The following is a 24,715-nucleotide window of genomic DNA, read 5'->3' on the forward strand; positions in this document are numbered from 1 at the left end:
GCCTCCGAGGGGAGGAGAGGGCAAGCCGCCGGCGGGGACCCTTCTGCCCCGGGGAGGGAAGGCATCATGGCTCTGCTGCCCCCAGCCCCCCGAGGACGGGGCTGGGCGCAGGTGAGGGGAGGCAGGCTTGTTTGAGGAGCGGGTGGCTGAGACCGCTCTCCCTAGGTACACGCGTGGGAAGGGGCAGGGAGCTTGGGGCCGGGGAGCGGCCCGCGCCGCCTCGGGGCGGGCTCTGCCCCTCGGGCACCCGAGGCCGCCACCTCGGCGCGGGCAGCGGCTGCGGAGGGGCGTGCCGGGCAGCCAATGGGAGCGCTCGTCGCAGGAGCCAATGAGGGCGGCCGTGACATGGCGGAGGCCGTGGGTGGGCAGCGGGAGCGGGAGCGCGCTTTAAGGCGGGCGTTGCCGCGGCGACCCCGGCAGGCGACGCGAGGCGACGCGCCCGGTGCCGCATCCCCTGCTGCTGCGGCCGCCGGCCCCGGCCGCCATGGAGCCCACGCGGGTTGCGATCGTTGGCAGGTAAAGCCTCTCGGCCGCCGCGGAGAGCTGCGGGGCCGCGGGGAGGAGGTGCCGGCGCCGCTCGGCCCCGCGGGGGGCTCGGGCAGCAAGTGCCCCGGGGGGAGCGGGCGGGGGGCGCGGGCGCCATCCCGGAGCTCCGGCCTGGGGCGGTGCCGTTGTTCCTGCGGCCGCTGCTCTGCCTCAGCCCCCTGGGGCCGCATGAAACGTCGCTGTAGCTGCTGCTGCCGGCGTCGGATGTCACAGCAAGGTGTTAACTGAGGGCGATCAGTGGGTTTCAAGTCTATAAGCTCCGCTCTTCAGTACCGCGAGACACCTGCGAGAAGGTTAGGTCTGGGACAGGAACGTCATCATGCAAGGGGAATCTTCCGGCTAGCTAAAAGCTTACACTGCTGCCAAAATTCAGGATCCTCTGTGTGGGGGTGTGTGAAAATGTTCCTGTAACGTTTGATTCGTTATAAGGCGTTTCTTTGTGTAGGGTGTTGAAAGCTCTGTGTTGTAGTGCAATAAAGGTACTTCCTTTAAAAGCAATTCCTAGAAGTCTGCTGTCCCTTCACTTTTTGCCTGTATTCTTTATGTAAGTGAAAAACTAGTGGAGAAATCCAAGTACAGCTCTGAGATACTTTGACATCTGAGATATTTTGACTGCTATGTGAGTGGATTGTGCTTCATCCTCTCTTTAAGCGAAGACTGAAGCTCTTGAACAATAACCTGGTTAAGGGAAAAAACCTATCAGACCGTAACCAACCAGTGCTCACCATTATGGGTCACTCTTACAAACGCAGGCAGCAACAAACTTTATCTGTGAGAGCGCTTGAGGTCTCGAGACACGTGTCTCAGTGCTGTCATGTGATAGTGCTGAAACTAGCTGTTATTTGTGGCACTCTGAACACTGATTTGCCTTAGGTGTGTGAAGGGCCGGGAGGACGGGGCTCTGCGGCCTGCGCAGCCGTTGCAGTGAACGAGGGACAACTGGCAGCACCCTCAGAAGCTCGGTGAGCAGGGCTGGAGCCTTGGTGGTGAACACTTCACCACTGAACCCGAAATGGCAGGGTTTAAAGTGTCAGAAAGAACCCTTTTGGGATCAAATATGCTAGCTTCGTATTGTGATATTGCTGTCATGCAAACTAGAATAATTAGTTACCTAATATTGACTTATTTTTGTATGTTCTATGGTTTTAAAGAAAATTAAACCCAACAACCTTAAAACCTATAGCAAAATAAAAGAAACTTTTATTTTTTCTCTTATCAAACACTGATTTAAGGAAGCTTGCTGTCTGCTTAACAACACTAAATGCAAAGTTTCCATTTTTTGTCTCATATTTCCACTGATTCCTGCTGTTTCCTGAGCTTCCTGTTTCATTCTATTTTTGTTATTTATTTATTTATTTATTTTTCTTACAAACCAGGGACTGAACGTGTTCCTGGTTTTTTTTTTTTTTTTTTTTTTCCTTTTCTGATCTGGCCTATTGCCTATCTCCTGATTTTTTACTCCCCATGTCATCCTTTACTGATGCCCTATCAGCCTAACATTTTTCCGGGTGCCAGAGGCTGCTCAGGTTTAATGTTATGTGGACAGTGATCTCAGAAATGACAGGAAATGCATGTAATGATAGCAACTCACTGTAACGGTCATGGCTTTGGAGCTATGTTCTTCTCACTGTTAAACCTGAGATCACAAAAAAATTATTTAAGCTTACTTGCAGTGCACCTCAGCGCTTCCATTTGAAAAGGCTAATGCCTGCTATAAAGCTAATTAAGTCAAAATGTGCATTGTTTTGAGAGACACTAAAATTATCAGCTCTTGTAAGTTTCTTTATATTTCTTAATAATGCGCTATAGGTAACGTGACTTCATCAAAAGATGAATTGACAGACTGTTCCTGCATGCCCCCAGCATGGTAGGATGCTTAGTCTAAAAATAAGGGTGGTGCTAGAGTTGGGTGGGTGCAAAAGTAGGCTCAAAATCATATTTCTCCTTTTCACATGCTTAGAGTACCCCCAGAACTGTAGTGGATCTGTAGCTTAAGTAGTTGGGCCTCTGCTTCACTGATGATCTGTGAAGCAGGTTCCCACACTCTTGGACCAGCGGACTGCTGTCGGTCTTCAAACTTAGAACTGAACAAATGAATTTATGAAAAATACTTTTTCATATGATTCCATAAACTGACTACAGGTCAGAATCACAGGTGGGGAAGCTGTTGATACTTCAGTCCGTTTTCCTAAGGTATAGTTCTTGCTCTTTCAAATTCTACTATCCTTTTTTCTTTTTTTCTCATTATCTTTCCCCCTGCTCTGAGAAGCTGCTGCCTGGCTAGCAGAGGATATATAACTATTACGGAGAGAGATTGGTTTCTTCTCAATGTGTAACCAATCTGTTCATCAAAATATTGAACAGAGTCCAAACTCAAGCGTTGCAAGAGGCAAAATAGTCAGGCCTCCCTCCCTAAAATAAATGCTTCCTTATTAATTGGCTAATATTTATTTATTTTTCAGTGGACTGATTGGTCGCAGCTGGGCTATGGTGTTTGCTGCTGCAGGCTTCAGAGTGAAACTTTATGATATTGTGCAACAACAGATAACAAGCGCACTGGAAAGCATTCGGTAGGTTACCTAACTTGTGGTCACTGACATAGACATAGATCTGTGGGATTTCTGTAATTATGAATGAATAGCCGCATATCTTGTCCTTTGAAGGAAATTCTGTTAAGATCAGAAGAATTGCATTCCCAAATCTCTGAATGACACTTTCGACAACACTTCCATTCTTAGGTAATGATTTAAGGGCTCAGATTCAAATTCTTGAAATCGGGTGTAACACTAATATTGATTGCTAAGAAGCTCCACTACAATTTTTAGTATTCTCTATAGCTTAAATTAATGTTTTTGGAACTGTAGAAGAGGAGTTTGTTAGTTCCACTAAAGATGTGACTACTGGTCTGTTAGAGTAGAGTCCTGGCATCTTACTTTATAAGGAGCAAATCTGAGGGTTTTGAGCGTATGAACAATCATACTGGCTCAAACCAATAATCCTCTAGCTCTTTGCCCTGTAAGCCTGTGGCGCTAGAGCTAAAGCCTCATGCTTTAGGTACATGATAGAGCTCTAAGTTGAGGCTTGCCTGCCTGCCTGCTTCCCCTCCCCCAAGCTACAGTGCCAGCAAGTGGCTTGTCTATTTAGTAACCTGGCTAGATCTCTCTTCCAGGTATTTCTCTAACCTTCGTTTGAACCCATGTAAACCCTTTCATGTCTTCCTTGCCAAAGGACTTTGTGTTCTACAGGTTCACTACTCACTGCATGAGGAGCTGTTTCCTTTTGCTTGTTTTGAACCTGGCTCCTCGCTTACTTTGTTTAGCTCCTAGTTCTTATGTTAGAAAGGACAGTGAATGGTGAATCCTATTCACCCTCTTACCAGTCTAAAAATCTAGCCTTTATATACCCATGAGAGAGAGCATTGCTAGAATGGTTCTATACACAGGCTTATATCACTATATCAGCGTTTAATGCTGAACTTCAGGCTGCTCTGTGATCAGCCCCAAGCCAAATGCTGTGGCCTTCCCCTCTTGCTATTTTGAAATGAAGTATGCCAGCTGCCTTGTGTCAGCCAGTACAGGGAGTCAGTTGCACCTAAAAAAGGGCTGTGGCGTGCTGCACCCTGATTGCTTTCTGTAACAAGACTTACAGCAAAGCCTTGGAGGAGTGACTTTGGAAGCCCCTTGTAGGACAGTTCCGTCCTTACGACTTTTAAATCCTGCTCTAGGGGCCCTCCCCCTAACTTCTGTTTCGAGGAAGGTGTTAGTCAAACTTAACATCTCTGTCGCTAAGCCTGAATAGCAGACACTTTTGCTTTTGCAGAATTGCTTTCATAGCACTAGCTGGGAGGTGACTCTGGATTATTTGTAGGAGAATAAGAAAAAATTAGGGCAGAGCACTGTATTTACTAATGTAGACTGCAAAACTTTTTCTAAGCAGAATGAGGACTTTAGCCTTCCAAGGCTTTTGACTTGGAAAAGAGAAGCATAAAATGACATGTGATGGTAGAGAAGTATTTGGGTGTGTCGCTGAACACTCCTGTGCCTGCATATACTGTCCCATAGGAGTTCAAGGCAGGTTTTGCCTTTTGCATAAGCTATTCTTAACTAACCTATACATCTTGGCTGTTATAACATCTTAGTTAACAAGTCTAGTTTCAGAAGAACATAGTTCTTGTGACGGGAACAAGCTGTGTAGTTCTTCAGCCAGTATTTTACTGATTATATCTGTCAGAATACCCTTGAACTTGAACTCCTTTTCCCCCCACCCCGCCCTTTTCTGACTTTGTAGTGCACAATCTGCAGTAAGACCCTCTGCTTTACTGATATGATACCTGTATAAAAGCTAGAGCTTGAGTAAAAATGATCACTGTGCAAAGTTATTCTTTTGGTGTAGTGGGGACAAGCGCTCACAAAAGAGCGGAGGAGGAATGTCCATGGAAGCTGTCTGACAAAGCCAGTTGGTAGCTACTTCTCTGTGGACTTACTGGGATTCGTTTTCCTTTGTCTCTGCAAATCCCTAATACTTTTAGGGAAGTTCTTAGATTTAACATCTCAATAGTTCTAGTATTGAAAGGAGTTTTGTTTCACTCTCATTTGCAGTCCCTGATCTTAGTTTATGGAGCTACTTTACATGTGAAGGGGAAAGTAGAGTGCACAGAGGATTGTTTTAGTTTTCTTTTTTTAAACAAAGGAAAAATAGATTCAAATAGTAAACAACAGTCACTTTACTTCAAAAGGAGTAGGAATGAAACATAAGTGTTAAGTATTATGTGATTGACTTTTAGTACATTGGCTCTTATAAATCCAGAACAGTGAGATACAAAACCATGTTTCAAAAGGGCATTTCAGGGTTCATTAAGCTAATTAAACTCTTGCAAAACAGTATGTGGGTAGCAGGCATGTGAAGTCCTCCCGGAAGACTGACATAGAGACTGGGATGGAACTAAGTTGATGGTAATAGCCTGCATGAATCCTTATGGAAAATCTAAAATGTACTCTTTTTATTCAAAATGTCTGGTTAGGGGTTAAAAATAAGATTAAATCATGGAATTTGGATCCGCAGAAACAAGTGGAAATACTTACCAGGTTACCACAATACCAGTTGACTAGATAAGGAAAGGAAATGAGTGTGAGTGTGTGTGTGTGAAGAGGTGCTGTGGGGCTTGTCCACTCAAACAGTGGATGGTCGTACACTCGTTCTGTCCATGCTCTGAGCTGTTGCTGAGCCAGCTGGGTCTGGAAGCTGCACAGCCAAGTCTCTGCAGGCATGGTATGTATGCCCTTCTTTTTCAATCCTTTCTCCCTTCTATAGTAATAATGTGATATTTGAAAGTTGTCTTTGTCTTTTAAGATTTTTTTTTAAAGCTTCCTGTTCCAGATCTTTTGGGATGGGGCATAAAATAAAAAATTGGAAGCCATAAATACTCTTTTCTGACCTGCTCTGTGATTGCAAGGGGCTTCCTTGTGTGACACTGCCACCTTTCTTGATCTAGAGAGCTGATCTGAGATTCTTTTTTTGTAAATAAGATAAGTCTTGTTATTTATGGAGTCTAGAAGATCTGTTGCTTCAGCCATGGATCGCTTTAGATATTATATGCCTTCTTCATCTAGTTCTGCAGGTAACGATACTCTGACTATAAACTTCCTCATCCTCCTATGAAATGCGGTTTGGGGCAGTGACTTTTCAGCCTCCAAAAACGAAGAGTCACTTGGTCTCTATGTGGATCTTCTAAATAAGTCTGATCTGAACCTGGAAGATGTGGTTAGATGCATCAGTGTTTTAATTGGGAGATTAGCTTCAAAAGCGTGCTTCCAATCTTCCATGATTACCGTGCTTTAGCTTACATCTTAGAGCAGTCTGTATGGGATTGGGTTCCTTTCAGGTGAAATTATAAAACAAAAATGTACTTCTGGAGCTCATCTGGTGTGCTCCGGATAGTAATGGTTGTTCTGTCCAATGGGACAGTTTAGAGCTGAGTGAAAATTCCACCCAAAATACATTATTTTGCAGACATCCAGTCCTTAAGATGAGCTGCTTGCCTCTAAAGGTCTATTTTTAATGCATTACGTTAATTGCTAGTATAGACATAGTCTTAATTTACCCAGGCTGGTTTGGGGTGTGGAAGAAGATAATCAGATAATCCAAACCTCCTTCATGATGGCTTCAGTGCAAGTAAACCATAAACAAAACTCTACCAGTTTAATAAACTGTAATACCTTAGTTAAACTGAAAGTATTAACTTCTGTGTGATGTTTATTCTCTGTACTGTCAAATCTAAGACTTTCTGGTATACAGAGAAGGGGACTCGAGCCATGGTAGACAGTGAGCAGGAGCTACTATAAAGCTGTAGCCTATAGCAGAAATGTCACCTCTTTTCTTCCCCCCCCCCCCCCATTTAAAAAAAAAAAAAAAATTCACCAGTGTGTTCTATTCTGCTGGAATGGACTTATGCAGAAACTTATATTCTGATAAGACTGTGTGAGACTGAATCTAAACTCTCAGACCCAGGACTTGGTCTGTTCAGTGGGAATTGCTTGTATGTCAGCCTCCTCTGACTTCAGGTTACTCTTCTGGATGTTTCAAAGACAGTAGATTGCCACTCAATCAAAAGACATTTAAAACTAAACTATAAAGAATTGGAGCCAAGCAGTCTTGAGATCAGAATATCAAACTTTCTCTCTTCATTAAGTATTAATTTAACCCTAAGTTTTATTGGACTTGATTTATAGTAGGGTGCAGTATTGCAGTAAACAATTTTAACTTTGTCGTGCTATAGGAGCACAAAATTGTTATGAAAAATAAACAAGACTAATGGGCTAGAAAAAAGTAACATTTCTTCTCCCAACCCCTGGCTAAATAGGGAGAAGTACTTCAAGAACATTGTACTGTTGCAGAATGGATCTGGAACTTGTAATGAAGTGTCCTACATATGGCCGTTCATAAGACCAAAGAAGTAAACCATATCTGTGTCTATGACTTAGTTATATCCATAATTCTGAAATGATTTCCCCCCTGTAATTCAAGCTCATCTTTCTCATTCCACTAAGAGAGTGGTCTTTAGAAGATACTTGAACATGTGTTACTTCTTGCTGTCTACTGCCCTCTTATGCTTTGTAGGTATAAAAATGGCAACAGCTTGCTGGATGTGTGTAGTTAGGCAGCATGAGCAGTACACCCACCCAGGCTTTACTCTTTTCCCTAGTTCATGCATGTTGCACAGCTGTCTGGTAGATACTTCCCCGTGTTGGCTTCCTCTTTTCTGTCTGTACTCTGTATTGCTGGATTGTGGAGGCTGACATCTGGCTATGTAATTCATGGGAAGGTTGCAACATGCCTGTGTGTAAGGAGAATGGATGCAGTTCTACTCTGGAGAAGCAGGGAACTGGACCTCCCCAGAACATCCTCACCAATTTCCACATATAGTACAGTTGCCCCCCCCCCCCCTTCTCCTCGAGGGGACATGAGAAGCTGGCGTGGGAGGGTGGCAGTTTGGCTCCAGCTTACTATTTCCCACCTGTGGGATACCTTCAGCAGGCCTGCAGGAAGGGAAAAAAAGTGATGTCTGCTTGTTCCATCTATCCCATATAACTTCTTCTATCCTCTTTAAGTTGCTTTAAGTTGTGTCAGTCAAACTATAAAAGCAATCTTGACCAGTTTGAAGCAGCAAAATGTATTTTAACTGATATTTCTTTTCTTTTTTAATTTCTCCCTCCCTCCCTCCAAACCCCTTTGTATCAAGGGCAAAATGCAGCAGGATGTAGATCTTGCTCAGTAGTACTGTGTATCTCCTTTGAGGAAATACCTTCTAGCAAGACAGTTCTTATGAAAGTACATTTTGATATTGAATTTCTGACACTGGCACATGAAGCTTCTGCTAAAACTTAGCCTTAATTATCCTTTGACTTTATTTTCTCTAGGTAAGTACAATGAAATACCTATGGAGGAAAAATTACTTTATTTGCAGAAATGACTAGAAAAAAATATTCATAGATTTCTGCAAGTTGGTAGATTCTGTCTCTCCAAGGGTTGTGCCTGGCCATTCTGTAGCTGAAAATGTCTCCACAGATTTTTCAGTTACGAAGGCTTTGACTTGATAATCCTTGTGGTGTTCCCATTGGCCTGGTATGCAGAAGTAACAGAAGTAACCTCTTTATCCAAAGAGGTGGCGAAATCTCCATGCTTGAAGGGTTTCGAGGCTTGACTAGACAAAGTCATAACTGGTTTGATCTGTGTTGGCAATAGTTCTGCTTTAAGTGCAAGCTGGATTAGAATCTTCCAAAGGCTTGTTTCAGCCAGAGTTTCTGTGAATTTATGAGAGCATCAGGTTCTAGGCTGCTCTGCATGAAGTGAAGCTGGGATGTGAACTGTGCTGCTCTTTTTGATAGGTCTCCCTTAGTTTTGGTGAGAATTTCTGTATTGAACATAAACACTTGAACAAACAAAAAACCCACAATGAAAAACTGATGAAAATGCTTCCTTTTAGAAAGGCTTCCCAGTGTAAAGTTGTTAGTTCTGGTGCTAAGACTCAAAGTATTTTGGCCAACTTAATGAATGAGCTCAGTTAGTTCACTGGATCTGGTGACAGCATTGGTATTGATCTACTAAGGGTGAGAAGGGACTTGTAATAAACTGCAGACTCGGCACAGACGCAACAGTGTTGGCAGTTGTACATTTACCATAAAAAGACATAATGGCTGTATCTGCATTTTTCTGTTACAAAATCTTTGCTCCCATTGCAGCATCTGGTTTGTGGAATGCCAGCACTGACATGCTGAGAGTGCCGTGTCTGTGTGTGACAACTTCAGGACGTTGCAGATCTTACAAGGGCTTACCTGCCTCACTGCACTCTTTTGCTGTGCCCCAGTTCCTCTGAAGTCCTTTGCACTGTGCCACTTCAAAACTGTATCATGCAGATGGACAGCCATCCCTTCTTCATACACTGGCATTACGATGGGCAAAGTGCATTTGACAGCTCTAGATTGCTCTGATCAGAAACCCAGGTACTTTTCTCTTGTGGTCCAGCTTGTACTACTATTTTGAAAAGATGCCATGTAAGGTACGATAATTTCTCCAGGTGACTTGTGCATATACATTTTTGTCTGGTGGAAGGGCAAAGCTGGTTGCTAATGCTTTTGAATGGCCACTTAGATATTAGTAGCTTACTATTTGCCCATTGCATGTCTGGATGGTGAGCTGGTCCCAGTGCCGTGGACTCAGTTGCATGCCATGGCCGTTGTGCCTCAGGGTAGAAATTTGGGACTGGTGATGGTTTTGCTAGCCCAGATACCCAATCATTTATCAGGGAGTGGTAGAGAGCAAGCTGGTGCCGTGACTGGTTAATAGTCCTGGACCTTGAGCAATGGCAGTTGGCTGGACTTGTAAAGAATGATGCTGGTGTTCTCTTGTCCTTTTCTCCTGCCTTCCCCCGCCAGTTTGGACAGAGAACTTATGTGACTCACCAGTCTTGAGTCTCATAAGTGCTTGCTTGTTGTAACAGTATTGGTATGAATGCTATGTAGTAGCTATGAATGAAAGGGTATGAACAAGATGAGTGAAGTGCTGCCCTCGCTTGTAAGGCCCTTCTGTAAAGACTTTTGGAGAAGGAGTTGTAAGTAAGAGATCTCAGCAGTTTGTGATCAGCAGTGTTAATACTGATTGGGTGCTTGAAGTACTTACTAGTTGAGGTCCCAGAGTAGCATTGACATGGGCAGCAAGATACAACAGTAAAGTTTCAGCGCTAGATAAAGTATGAGCATTAAAAGTGAGTCATGTTCTTATGGACATGAAGTATTCATTCCCTAGAGGCCTTAGGAGGCTATTGAATCAAATTCTTCAAGCTGTGCTCGTGACAGAATTACAAACTGAAGCTGTGTGTGATATGTGTTTGGAGGTATCTGGGATGGCTTCAGGATCTGTGGTTGTCCTCAGGGACGATCATCCTGAAGTCTCATCTCTGAATAAAAAATTCATCCAGTAGAGGTCAGTGGTGCACTGGTGTATATACAAGCCAGTATCTTATGTGCCTTAATGTATGATAAGCGTCAGGGGAAGCTCCCTTCCTGTGCCTGCCACTCTTGTGGTAATCCAATACCCTAGAATAGAAAGAGGGTTTAGTATTTGTAAGACTTGAAATTTGTTTGTGGAACAAAACAACTAAAGAGACAATAACTGCATTAGTAGAGGGGACCAAAAAAGGTTTCCTCCAGGAGGGAAGGAGAGGTGAGGGAAGGCCAAAACTGAAGTAATGTACTAATCATGTTTCCTGTTGCATGACTTTATTTAAATTACTATTGTTATTTAAATGGTCAGTGACGTTATTTGGAGGATTTTTGTTTAGAAGAAAAAATTCAGTTCAACCTCAAATTTCAAAGGGTAAATGTGGTGGCTTTGCAGTTTAACTGAAAGTGGTGTTTTCTGTGCATCTGTGCATGATAATGTATAATGGCTCATGAGAGAAGTAGAAATGTCAAGATAGTCATCACTGGTAGAGAAGGAAGGAAATAAACAGAAGACATGCTGAAAACTTCTAAAGGAGCTTGTGAAAGAAAAGTAAAACCCACATCTTAGTGTGTCGCTAGCCTTTTTGAATCCCTTTGCTGCCTTTTGTGGAATGATGTGAGTTTCAGGGGGCCAGGAAGGATGAAGCTAGTGTAATAGTACAAAGTAAGTGAACAAGAATTTCACCCTGTTCTAAGAAAGGGCTAATTTTGTTGTTGTCTTTTCAAATATAAATTTTGTTTGCTAAAACTAATATGCAACCTCTTTGCAAGAAGATGCTGGATTTAGGCAAGTGCACCTGGGAAAAGGGGTTCTGAGGAACTGATAGTTGAAACCTCTTGGATTCTTGGTTCCCTATTGTCTCGCCTTGTGAGGTGTGAAGGAGCCAGAAGTTTGGATACTCTAGTATCGGTGCTTCTATTTCTTTCACAGATAAAGCACTATCAACCTTTAATGAGCTAGAAGCCTTAAGAAGTCTTAGATGGAGCTTAGCAAGTTGTAGTATACCCTTGCAAGTTGGAAAAAGGACTTGGAGCTTCCCTCTGTTCAAGAGGCAGAAATCTGGGCTTTTTAGCCATCCATTGGTGTGTTGTCAAGGAACCAAATGAGGAACTCGTCCAGAAACAGGATGGATTTCCTGCTGCGGTTTCTGTGACACTGCCTGGAGGGGACTGTGTTTGGACATGTATTTTTTTTTTTTTCTTGAAGTGTTCTTAAACAAAAAGTTACTAGAAAGCAATTTTTGACTAGTTTACCTTTGGTTGGGAAAGGTCTATTTTTTTGCATAATTGCAAAAACAGGCAGAAAGCTATTAACGGAAGTCTTTGCATGAGTTTTGGTATGCATAGGCTGGTAGATTTTTAGACCAAAAATAGCATTTCTAAGGGACTCTGGTGAAGAAAATGAACAGAACTGAGCAGTATCTGAAGTGTGTGTGACTTCTGGTCTCATTCTCCAGCTAAGAGTGACCTGAGCCTTTTCAAAGCTGTTGTCCAATGTAAACAGAATGCAATGCCTCGCTATTTACCCAGACGTGCTCTGCCCAAAACTGAGTAAAAAATCATGGTCAACGATCACCTGTGACAAGCATAAAACAAAAGTGTTAAAACTTGATGTACAGAAATGATTAGCTGGAACTGATTACAACAACAGTACCCTGAAGAGGAAAAAGTTAATGCTTGTAGAAGTTAGCCTTTACAAAAATAAATAAAAAATAAATGCATGTATTCTGGCTTGGAATATGCGATGTTACCTTTACTTCTTTCAAATAGAAACTCAGCTGACACCTGCTCCCAAGCTATTGGAAGTATTTTGATTTAAGGTACGAAGTCTACTTTGAGTGGAAAAGAGAACGTCAAAGCAACTTGCAAACCAGCAGATGGCTCTACTAGTTTTATTAAGGCTTTATTAAGAGGTCATAGACTATGTCTGTATGTGCTCTCTTGGACACAACACAACTACATTGGATACTGAAATAAAATCCTAATTCTCTGGAAGTTAATACTTGATTTAGTTGAGCTACAAGTTCAAGCTAAAGATGTGAAGGCCTAATTAATCTCTGCTGAGGTTTGACTTGCTTCTATTTAATTCAGTAGGAACTGAATCATCTATAAATTCTATCCTGTTCTTCTGTGAACTTTATCACTTTCAGCAGACGGCGATCTAAATGTCTCAGACTGAGTTAATTGCTCTACAGGGACTGGAAAGAAATATGTATTCTACCGTAAGATGAGATGGATTGCATACTTGGATGCCTAAAAAAGATCGAGCAAGCGCATTTGAAATGCATATATATGTTGGCAGGCTAGGTCAGATGAATCCAATTCATTTTGTTTAGGAAATCTGGATGAGAAAGCTTCATATTTTTATTGGACTATAGATTCACTACTTCACAGAATGGTTGAAGTTGGAAGGGACCTCTGGAGATCATCTAGTCCAACCCCCCTGCTCAAGCAGGGTCCTCTAGAGCACACTGCACAGGATCACATCCAGGAGGGTTTTGAATATCTCCAGCGAAGGAGACTCCACAACCTCTCGGGGCAACCTGGGCCAGTGCTCTGTCACCCTCACAGCAAAGAAGTTTTTCCTCAGGTTCAGACAGAACTTCCTGTGTTTCCGTTGGTGCCTGTTGCCTCTTGTCCTGTCACTGGGCACCACGGAGAAGAGTCTGGCCTCATCCTCTCGACACCCTCCCTTCAGATACTTGTACATGTTGATGAGATCCCCTCTCAGTCTTCTCTTCTCCAGGCTAAGCAGGCCCAGCTCTCTCAACCTTTTTTCATAAAAGAGGTGCTCCAGTCCCCTCATCATCTTTGTAGCCCTCCACTGGACTCTCTCCAGGAGTGCCATGTCTCTCCTGTACTGGGGAGTCCAGAACTGGACCCAGCACTCCAGGTGAGGCCTCACCAGGGCTGAGTAGAGGGGCAGGATCACCTCCCTCCACCTGCTGACAACACTCTGCCTCATGCACCCCAGGAGACCCTTGGCCTTCTTGGCCACAAGGGCACATTGCTGGCTCATTCATGGTCAACCTGTTGTCCACCAGCACTCCCAGGTCCTTCTCTGCAGAGCTGCTTTCCAGCAGGTCAACCCCCAGCCTGTCCTGCTGCATGGGATTATTCCTCCCTGGGTGCAGGACCCTGCCCTTGCCTTTGTTGAACTTCAGGAGGTTGCTCTCCGCCCAACTCTCCAGCCTGTCCAGCTCCCTCTGAATGGCAGCACAGCCTTCTGGTGGGTCAGCCACTCCCCCCAGTTTAGTATCATCAGCCAACTTGCTGAGGGTGCACTCTGTGCCTTCCTCCAGGTCACTGATGAATACATTGAACAAGAGTGGACCCAGGACTGACCCCTGGGGGACACCACTAGCCACAGGCCTCCAGCTGTGCCACTGACCACAACCCTCTGAGCTCTGCCATACAGCTAGTTCTCAATCCACCTCACTGTCCACTCATCCAACCCACACTTCCTGAGTTTACCTATGAGGATGTGATGGGAGACAGTGTCCAAAGCCTTGCTGAAGTCCAGGCAGGCAACATCCACTGCTCTCCCCTCATCTACCCAGCCGGTCATCCCATCAGAGAAGGCTCTCAGATTGGTCAAGCATGATTTCCCTTTGGTGAATGCATGCTGACTACTCCTGATCACCTTCTTGTCCTCCAAATGTTTAGTGAGGACCTCCAGGAGGAGCTGTTCCATCACCTTTCCAGGGATGGAGGTGAGGCTGACAGGCCTGTCGTTTCCTGGCTCCTCCTTCTTGCCCTTTTGGAAGACTGGAGTGACAAACAGTGACTCACAGAGGCCCATCTCTTCTGAGGACTCTAGGTGCAAAACCAAATACTGTTTCTGTCTGTGTACGTGCAGGAGTCTGGGCAGGTCTATTAAGGACTGACGTATGGTGACGTGGAGTTTAGCTGGACCTGTATAAATAAGTTCTGCCCATGTAACATGCACTGTCTCATAAAGTCCCTAATGAAGACCATCATTTGTGCCCAAGTACCACAGTCACTTGAGAAACACATGATGGATCGCTGGTTGTTTTACATTCAGTTAATATATTGTTACATTACACAAATCGTGTGATTTGGTCCACACTGCAGAGCTTCTGTTTGCTCCAGCTTTTCTACCCTCCAGTTTGGTGGCAAGCGCAATTCTATTGCTATGTAAGAAGATGTCCAAAAAGAAGCCAAGGCTTCAAAGCTAGGTCAGTAAGAAGAACAAAGGATCCCTCCTGCCCCTGCTAATCATTAGCTGAATTTTCTCTTCTCTTCAGAATGAGCATTTTTTGCTAAATAATAAATGAAGGCTCAGAGGAGTTGTGGCTTGAGTTAACTGTGACAGATTTAACCATAATAATGACTGTATCAAATAGTTGCAGGTTGATTGTGATCAGATAATTTAATCCCACCTAATTTCCGTGGAATTGTGCCTCAAAATGATTTGAACGGTTTTGAAAATGTCTTGCTTGCTCTTGTGGTGTGTTTTTTTTTTGGGGGGGGGGCAAGTTCTAGAGAATCCTTCCTTTGGAGGGTGACATGTCCAGCCACAGCAGTGATGCGTGTTTGATTTGTTCGGATTAAACTCTGGATGCTCAATTTAATAACTACTCAGATTTTCTGGTATTTGTTCTGTGGTTATTACCTATATTAAGGGGAATGTTTGTTTAGGAATGAGTCCTGGCAGTACGTGTGTGTGCGTGTATATATATATTTTTTAATATAGTTAAACAGTGTTCCTGCAGAAAGGCTTCACAATAAAAGACCCGTTGTTTGTAAAACTAGAGGGACAACTTCGGTAAAGGCCTTTCTCTTCTCATTAGACATGAGTAGAAAAACTGTTGCTGATCCTGCACTGGTGAAAACAGGTTTGTGGTGGTGACAAGCCTGGGACTAGGAATAGATCCTAGAGGCATCCGTGCTTGAAGACAGGAAAGATATTACAAGAAAGTGGTAGTGGTAGCAGTGGGCAGAGAGAAATGACTGAAATTAACTTTTATTTGTTTGAGTATAAATGCAAGCAGTGGCGTGGCAAATAACATGGTACTACTAGGTTGTTGAGAATATTTTAATAGTGACTTTAAAATGATAAATATATAAATGTGCGTGTTGTTTCTATCAGCAAACAAATGAAGGAGCTGGAGGAGTCAGGATTCCTGAAAGGAGCTTTGAGTGCAGAGAAGCAGCTGGCGCTCATTAGTGGCTGTACAGACCTGAAGGCAGCAGTAGAGGGTGCTACTTTCATTCAGGTAAGCAAAGATTTGGCAACTGCTAGCAAACTAGAAAGACGATAAAATTGTTCCGTGTAGTAGGTGCATACTGGAATGTTCAACTTCCTGACTCCAGTCAGCCAGTACAGCCATTCTCACGATGGCTGACACTGGCTAAGCCTAGAGTGACTTGCTGATCTCCATGTGTGATGCAGACTACCTGTCTGAGGAAAGAACGTGAGGGGGAGCGAGGCAGGAAACTCTCAGGGGAGAGCTCCTCTGTAAAGCAACATCACATGCACTAGTGCTGGGACTAAAAAGCATTTCTTCTTCTCCAGGGATCTAGATAAGGCAGAGGAAGTAGCTATGCCCAGAAGTGATTTCTCTTCTGACTGTGCAGGAACACAAGCCCTTTCCTGCTTTGACTTCAGACACAACTAAGTTTAGTGCTGTGGAGCGTGTCGCCTGTCTCTGCCTGAAGTGCTTGTTGTGGGTGTTATAAAGGGTGCTTTGTGAAGGAGAAGGAAAGCTGCAGCCCAGAGCAGCTGTCCACATTAGAGTATTAAAAACAGGGTTAATATATAGGGCTGGTTCTATGCTGCTAAGTAAAATTAGTTTGAGGAACAAGCTGAATTACTGGACCTGAGAGTCTGTGCTGCTTAGCTTATTGACGATGGCAGTTCAGGGAACAGTGGCAGAAGGGACCATTTCCAGTAGACAGTATGAATGGGTTTGTGTCAGACTTGGCACCTTAGGCACTAAATGGTCCCCTAGTACTATCCCAGCTTTGTATCATTAACTCTCTCTACATGTGTGTATGCATGTATATTGCACTCCAGGGCTTACCATTTATCCTGTTTCAGGGTATGAATCTACCACTCTGAGCTGCAGCACATCCCTAATAATAAGAGCTAAAAGGAGACAGATTAAGGACGCTGCATGCAGTCCAAAAGAGACTCAGTGTTGAGAATTATGTATAGTGGATGCTTGTTACTTGATCTCAGTACAGTTGTTTGCATCTGCCTGCTCTTTGATCTCAGAGCTAGAGATGGTTTGCAGCCCTATTCTGTTCAGCAGTACGTGTGGTGCTTTCTCCTGGTACTCTCTCTTAGCCTTTCAGCTGAAGGATTTCCCGAATCAGATATTGCTTCTGTCCATTCAGAAGAATGTACTGTAAACTTCTAGCATCCAAACAGCCTATCAGCAGCACTACTGCACAGCTCCTTTTTTAAATCCTGTGTCCTGCTGGCTTTGCTTGATGTCCTCTAACTCTTCTGCTGAAAGACAGAATTTGGAGAGTAAATAGTTTATTCCTACTGAGGATTTTAGACCTCTATCATATCCACTTGATCTCTTTGAATTTGAGGAGTTGTAGTTTTGCATAAAACAACTTTCCTATCTTCAGAAAGCTTTGGAGAACTGCAGCAGGGATTGTTGCTTTCAGATTTCCAGAACTTTCCCTTTTCCAAGTTGCCTTGGTGCATGGAGGGAGAATGGGAGACAGCACAAAGCCTCACATGGTAGTCAAGATGTGAAGGCACTATAGATTTTTTACAGTGGCATACTATGAGAGCCAGCCATTTCATGTTACTGTTTTCACTTTTGTATCGCTTAGCTCTACTGAGTTTAACTTATTGCCTAGTCAGTCTTGTAAAGTTCTTCTGCAGATGTTTGGGATAGTAATGACAAGTGCTGACTTAATGTTATGAACTAGCTCTGTTTACTCACTGCCCACCTGTCTTTCAGATCATTTATGAGTGAGTGTAGCAGAGAGCACTGATCTCTGAAACTGCACTGGTCAGCATCTTCCACTGAGTTGGAACTGACCATTATTCCTACCTTCTGTTTACTATCCCTTTACCAATTACTATCCATGAAAGGACCTCTTATCTCTCACGTGGCCAGTTAACTTCCTTGAAAGCCTTTAGCGAAGGGCTTTGTTGTAAGACTTCTGGAAATCCACATGGATAGCGTCAGCTAGATCACTCCTATTCCCAGGCTTGTTGCCTCCTTTAAAGAATTCCACTAGGTTGGTGAGTCAGGACTTCCCTCTGAAAAAGCTGTTTTGATTCTTCCCCGCTTCTTTAATACTCATTCAGTGCTACCCTTTTCTGCTGACTTGCTTGATAGAGACATCAGGCTTATAATCTCCTAGTCAAGATCTTCTGTGAAGTTCCGCCTAAGGTTGTATCATGTTTGCCACTCGCCACCTCTGTGGTAGCAATGTGTACATTTGGTTTCATTTCAAGTGAACAGTTGTATATCACTGTCAGTGCGCTGGATGTTCTAGCTAGTTTAATTTAGAGCCTTGAGGTGAAAACTGATCTCAGGGCCTTGTTATTGGTTCTTTCTGTTCCTCCATCTCTACTCTGTTCTGTGACTCCTCCAGCTTCTTCTTGTTTGAGACAGACCCTGGGAGCCCCCAAAAGCAAGAGCTTCAATCTGTGTTTCTCCTTTCTAGTCCTTGCAGAAAACTGAACAGTCACAGAGAAATCACTGTTTGTTTTGTGTGTTTTCCAGATATTCCTTGTGTACTTTAGTCATTTCTTGGCCGCATGCATACCCTGGATTCCTTGTCTCCATGTATTTTGAAGGAGGAAGGGATTTTATTTATTTATCTGGTTTTGATTATTCCTCGTATAGGTGGTTGTGGGGGTTTTCTACCTTGTTTTATCATATTCTGGCAAAATAGAAATCCTTCTCTGCCATCTTCATCTGGGTACCTCTTCAGCTTTGTGAAGACTGCCTTCTTGGGTTTAGTAGCCACTTTGTTCTGCTTGATTCCTTCTGCTCTTTCAAACACTTATTGCTTGGTAGGTGCCTGCTTTGTGTTGCTTTGTCCTTTACTACCGCTTCTGTATCTCTTTACGAGTGTCCCCACTTTTATTTGACTGCTTTCTCTTGAAACTTAGCACAGCTGTGATGGAGTTCTTGGCTCCTGTTGATCCTACAGAGATGCTGAGTCTTAATATTTTATGGTTGCTGTTAGAGTGGCTCTTCCACTGTAAGATTTCTGAACCGGGTCCTGTGTGCTACTTCAGATTAAGTTGGGAGCTGCTTTTTTTTTTTTTTTTTTTTTTTAACCTCATCATGGTCTCTTTTAACCAGCTGGTCTATGAAATGGGCATTGGGCTAATGTCACAGAATCAGTACTTGGGTTGGAAGGGGCAACTGGAAGTCATCTGTTTGAACCTACTGCTCAAAGTAGGACCAGCTTAGATCAGCTTGCTCAGGACATGTCAAGTTGAGTTTTAAGTATCTGTAGGATAAAACTTCTAGCCTATTTGGGTGACTTGTTACAATGTTTGATTACCCTCATTGTAAAACTGTTTCCTAATATCAAATTGGAATTTCCCTTCCTGCAACTTGTGTCTCTTGCCTCCCATCACACCACTGTGAACCGCTGAGAAGAATCTGGCTTCTCTATTAGCTTCCTGTAGATAGTTGAAGACAGCAGTGCTGCATTAATAGTGTTTGAATCCCTTGGATAGCAACAGTCTGCCTGGGGTAACTCAAGCTTCCCATTACTATTTTGTTACCTTAACCCTTTTGATATCTCATAAGATATTGTTGTTAATCAAATTATACGTTTAAAAAAAAAAAGTTAAATGAAGTAGATGCAGTACACCAATCGATAGCAGGCCTTTAGCGTGACACCTTGTCAACAGTGCTCATATTAGCTCATCAGTTTCAAAGCACAGCATGAAATTTTGGCTCGAAACAAAGTGTTACAATATATATACAGTGTAAGTTGACAATTGTTTGAGCGAGTCTTTACTAGTTATTTTTAAGGGGAAAAAGTAGGTATAAAAGACTAGAAGCCTAGAATAAGGATTCTTATTTCGGCAGTGAATTGGCTACCTTATGGCTGAATAAATAAAATGAAACTTGGGAAAGTTACCAAGTGTAGCTGTGAAACTGGAAGGGCAAAATGGTCTAGCTGTAACTTATGAGTACGAGTGTATTGATTTAACTTTTTAAAAAGTAAAACATAATTTGCATTAATGGTTGTTGAATGTAGAGGATTCAATTTTCTTGCTTAATGGTGTAACTTACTGATTAACTTGTCAGAAGACTTCCATAAGAATTGCATTTCTTTACACTAGATTTCGGTTGGTTAAATCTTAACTTCTTTTCAAGTTTGGCCTCTGAAAAGCAGGTCCACTTCAGGCTCTGAAAAATTCCTTGATATTTGCACTACTTGAATCAATTGTCCAGACCCTTGTCTTCTATGCTATTTTCATGGGACGTGACTTAAAACAAATGGACAAAGTAGTAAAAATGTGGAACTTCTTAAGTAGCATTAATGAAGTGAAAAAGATACATGAAGTAACTGGAAGGACTGCATAAGAAGAAAATTTAGAACAGTAATGTCATGAACCCTTAAAAACAAGGTATTGACTTACTCGTTTATATCTTCCCTTACCTGAGCATTCTTATGAAGTAACTCGTGTGGGTGATTTGGGGTGCTTTGCATCAACTGCGGAAGGAAATCAACGGGTTTTTGCTCTGTGTATATACCCAGAAAACAAAATTATGAAAGTAGTGCTATTTCACTTCTTAGGACTTTATTACACCATGTGAAAATCAGTGCATAACCTGAAGCATTTAGGTGAATGTGCACTGTAAGCTTTTTCCATCAGTTAAAGCTTTAATTTTAACATATCTTTTTTATTAGCGTAAAACTTCACGGAGACAAATGAATTGGGACTTCTGTACTGTAACGTCACTATCATAGGATTATTATAGCTGAGACTTGTTTCTTACTACTCTGCACTTAATTTTCCTGTGTAAATATATGGTCACTTTTTTTTTTTAATCATTGTTACTGTTTTGTCATATCAAATACTGAACTTATGAGTATTCCTTTTGGTATTAAAAACAGATTTAGGTGGAAATGTCTCCAGTTACAAAATAGTAGAAGTTGAATAGAAATTAGTGCAGCGTTCACATGATCTCTTACCACTGTGCTGTTAAAGTAAAAGCATCTCTTTTAAATGCTTTGTTTCATTATTCTGTTAGTAGATTGTTCCAAAGCTTACTTGCTCTCAGAGGAGGATAATATGACTAACTATTGGTAAGATCTAACTTCTGACACTTGAGCTACTGTGTAATCTGGCAGCAAGCAGGAGAGAGTGACTTGGCTTTACAGCAAGTGCTTACCATGAGTCGCAAGGCTTAGTGGGGCTTGATGAAGCCACATGAGAGGTGCTCTCTGTGAACTCATCAGTCGTACTCTAGTATGGGCCAAAGCAGACTGGCAGGGGCTAAAATTAAGCTTGTAATTGAGACTACTTCTCTAGTAGTCTCTAGTGGAGAGAACATATGATCCTCATGGTCTGAGGGTTTTCTTGTTTCTTTGCCCCCGCCCCCTTCTTTTTAAAGCCTCTGAACAGGTTTTGTTTCTTTTCTTTTTTTCTTTTTTAGAAGGAGCTGGGCATCCCCCCCCTTCCACTTGCAAGCTCTTTTAGACTGGTAATAATAATGCTATAGGTCTTAAGCCTGCTCTCTTTTGGATCTTGTTGGCTGTTTAATCTCTCTGGTAGACATATTTAGAAAAATAGTGTTACAGCTTAAAAAGAACTTTCAAAAAGACATGAGGTGCCTCAAAATGGGATGCCAGCATTGACTTGGGAGTCTTGACAGTACCTGTTCCATGGCTCCTATTAGAGAAATTTATCTTTAAATCTGAATTTTTTTCTGCTGCCAATTTCCAAGCACTAGCTTTTGGTTTACTTTTCTGATGACATTCAAGAACTACTTCTCTTCCAGAGGTGAGGGAATGTCTGTAGACAGCTCCAGGCAAAGCTGAATTGAGCTGCCCTGAGCCAGCAGGATGGACGATGGTCTGGATTGGGAAGCTACATGGCTGTGTCAGTTAAGCACCTCTGTAACTGAAACACTGCTGAAGGACAGAGAATGTGAATAGTGCAGTGACACAGCAGTCCACAACTTTTGGACTAGGGTCTGGTCAGCTCTGAGCATTGGGCAGGCAAACAGGGGTCTGTTTGCTTTCAGCTAGGTAAATATGACCTTAGGCCTGGTTTTATCCTCTCTACCTTAAACACTTAATGGCACCAAAAGTTGCATTTTAGCTTCTGAGACAGCTGATTCTAAATGGGTTAACTGCCTTGACATCTTTGTGGACAATTTGGGAAAACTACATTTCTGAATTTAGGGATTTGAGACAATGTAAGCTCAAAGACTCTTTCTGTAAAATATTTTACAAGTCATTTTAATAACTCTTGTAGTCCCTTTGTACAGTTATAATGACTGTATTTGAGTTGAGTTGAAAGATGGTGCTCCAGGAAGCTGCTTACCAATGTCACCCCTGTGGTGCCGCAGTTGCTGTTACCTCCTCCCGACAGGTAAAATTGCCTTTCTTATTAACTCCTCTTCCAGCATCCAGCTTCTTAGAGCGTTGCCCACAAACTTTCTGATTAGTTGTTTTTGCTGCATTGTCTGATTGTACCTTTTTCCAGGTTCCAGCCCCTTGCTTTGCAGTTATAGCTAATTATATTCCTCTTTCCTAAATCTCATCTGACTGGCAGCTTAAAAAAAGAAAGATATATGATGCTTTAGGGGAACTAAGTCCCTGAAGACTGCTCATTTTCTAACTGAAGTGGAATGTATGGTCAAGGCAGGCTCTTCCTTTAAGTCAGACAGTCAGCCTGTGCCACCTGAACTGAGCCAGGTCTATTTAAAAGTGTAGTTAAGTGCTAGTGTAGAATTTGGTAGGAGGGCTAGTTGATCAGTAGCGTTTAGCAACCAGCATTGTCTGCCATTACAGACTTGTGTGACCAACTTGTCTTTCTTCTGAAGGTACTGTCAGACACATGGAAAAAGGCAAATCTCTTCATATCATGATACTGACCCTAGATGCACTTGTACTAAAACAACAACCACCCCCCTTCGCCCCATACCTGCAAGTTTGAAAAAGTACAAAACGTAGGACAAACAAGTATACAAAAGTTGCAAAAGTACAAAATATTTCCATCTTAAATGCTGAGTTTCACCTCACTGAAGTGGTATTTACTTGTACCGTATCATGTGGGTGGAGACTTTCGTTTCATTTAAGAGCTAGTGATTTAGCAAGCATCAGATTTCACACTGGTATGAACTAATACATTCAAGACACCTGAGTAGATGTCAAATCTTTAGATCTGAAGTGAATTATAGCCCCCATTTTTGTTTTCAAGTAGATTAGCCTAAAAATACCAATGTTTTAGCTGATGTTTTACAACTGCTACTTAAGAAATTAAAACCACAAACTAAAAGGCAGTGGATTGGTGAGGTTAAATTCTATTAAAGCTTTTCTGAATATGAACTTAAGAGTATTTTAAAAGCCTGTCACTCGTAGATTTGCTATAAGACACTTTTTGAATTGTGGTTTAAAATGTAGTTAGAACAAGTTCAAACCCTATGAATCGGAGTTAAATTTATATAGGGGCTCTCCCCGCTTCAGGCTTCTGCTTCTTGGCAGAATAACATAAGAGAGGATCCTGCCTTTACTGGAAGACTCACCTTTAGCTTTGTTGCCCTACCAACTATAGAGTTGTCATAAATTGGGCTTGAAGAGACTTCAGAGGTTACTTAGCTCAACTGCAGCCCCAAGGCAGGATCAGTCATAGCTAGACAAATGTCTCAAAATGGTTTGACCTGTTCTTAAAAACCTCATGTGATGGGATTCCTTCTCTGCCCCTACATAAGTATCTTATTTCAGACTCTACCTGTCCTTACTCTGAGGGTGTCTGTAACTGAAGTCCCAGGATCTGAACGTAGATGACCCTACCTTTCTATTTTACTTACTGTTTTATGGTTATGACAAGTGGCAATGATCTGGCCCCCCTCATTAAAGAATCGTCAGTCTGCTTTTTAAGTAGAAGAGGTGCTGTCCTTATCCTGTTATCTTATGCTTGGTTTACAGAATACCACAGCTTGTTCTGGCTGGGAATAAACACTTGATTGCCCATGTTTTGTGGCTTGTTTTGGGCTAACTAGAGGGTTTTTTACATCTAAAAAGTCCTTTTGTCTACAAACATTTTGTTCATAATCTGGTATTCGAACATGTGCTGTGAATCCCATTTTGGAGCAGAGTGTGTACAGAGGGCTGTGGGAATGAATAGCTGTGAGGTGGCGAGGGGAAGGTAAACAACCTGTTGAGCTTTGATGTTACTGCCTTGCTTGTATCTCATCTTGTGTGGGTTCCTGCCTTTCCCCCAAGTGTTTCGGGGTCTATCTCACTTGATCTCATCTCCCTGCTCTGGTACACAGCCAGGTACTTTCTTCCCTTCCTCCCCCAATCTCTGTGATCCTAGCTGCTGGTGGGGGCTCAAGTTCAAGTCATGTTCTGACAGAAAAATAATGTCACTTTCTAGAGTCTGTGCCCTTATTATTTTTAATTCCTCATTCTAACTGATCAAAATGCTGGCTCTACACTGAAAGATGTGTGTAGCCTGAGGACTCCCTTGGTCATAGCTGTATGCACGTCTGATGTTTCTGCCCTGTGTCCCAAACCTATGGTTTTTGTTTTCCTTGACTCCTGCAGTAGTCTTTGTGCTCCATACTATCCATGGCTTTTATTATTCCAATTTTGCAGTTTAAAAAGTCTCACACTTGTAGACATTCCCAGTACTTGCTTTCAGCCACAGTTTTGAAGGCAAATGTTTTGGAAAGTCAGTGTCAAAACCCTGATAGGGCTGGAAGGAGCTGTTGGGTTGTACATTTCAAAAATGCAAGGGCAGGGGGAAGAAACTCTTCTTCAAAGAAGACCCCATGACCTTATTTCCTTCTTTCCCCCATCCCTCGCTTTCCTGCGCCGTGCCAGGGAAAGGAATTGACTCTTGGCAGTGATTTAGTTCAACATGTAAAGGAGTGTGCCCTATATCATGGAGGTTTTTTCATCTCTTTTTTTCCTGTTGTGCTTCCTTATACAAGCATACCTTGGGGCGACTTTTAAAGGTTACAGCT

The 24,715-nt window shown here is 42.6% G+C and overlaps 1 protein-coding gene across 5 annotated transcripts in view; it reads left to right on the top strand.

Moving 5' to 3' along the window:
* Nucleotides 1-24,715, top strand: part of CRYL1 (crystallin lambda 1) — a 66,210-nt gene that overhangs the window by 616 nt on the left and 40,879 nt on the right. The window contains exons 1-3 of one of the 5 annotated variants that reach the window (XM_068930268.1): nt 319-516; nt 3,009-3,116; nt 15,658-15,784. In XM_068930268.1, coding sequence (XP_068786369.1) covers nt 485-516; nt 3,009-3,116; nt 15,658-15,784 — 267 coding nt within the window. In that variant the 5' untranslated portion in view covers nt 319-484. Of the gene's footprint in view, nt 1-318; nt 517-1,489; nt 1,509-3,008; nt 3,117-15,657; nt 15,785-24,715 lie in introns of those variants that run through there. The other 4 variants (XM_068930272.1, XM_009686622.2, XM_068930269.1 and 1 more) reach the window with 4 other exon arrangements.

Source organism: Struthio camelus, chromosome 1, assembly GCF_040807025.1.
Source record: "Struthio camelus isolate bStrCam1 chromosome 1, bStrCam1.hap1, whole genome shotgun sequence".
In the NCBI taxonomy this organism is placed as follows: Eukaryota; Metazoa; Chordata; class Aves; order Struthioniformes; family Struthionidae; genus Struthio; species Struthio camelus.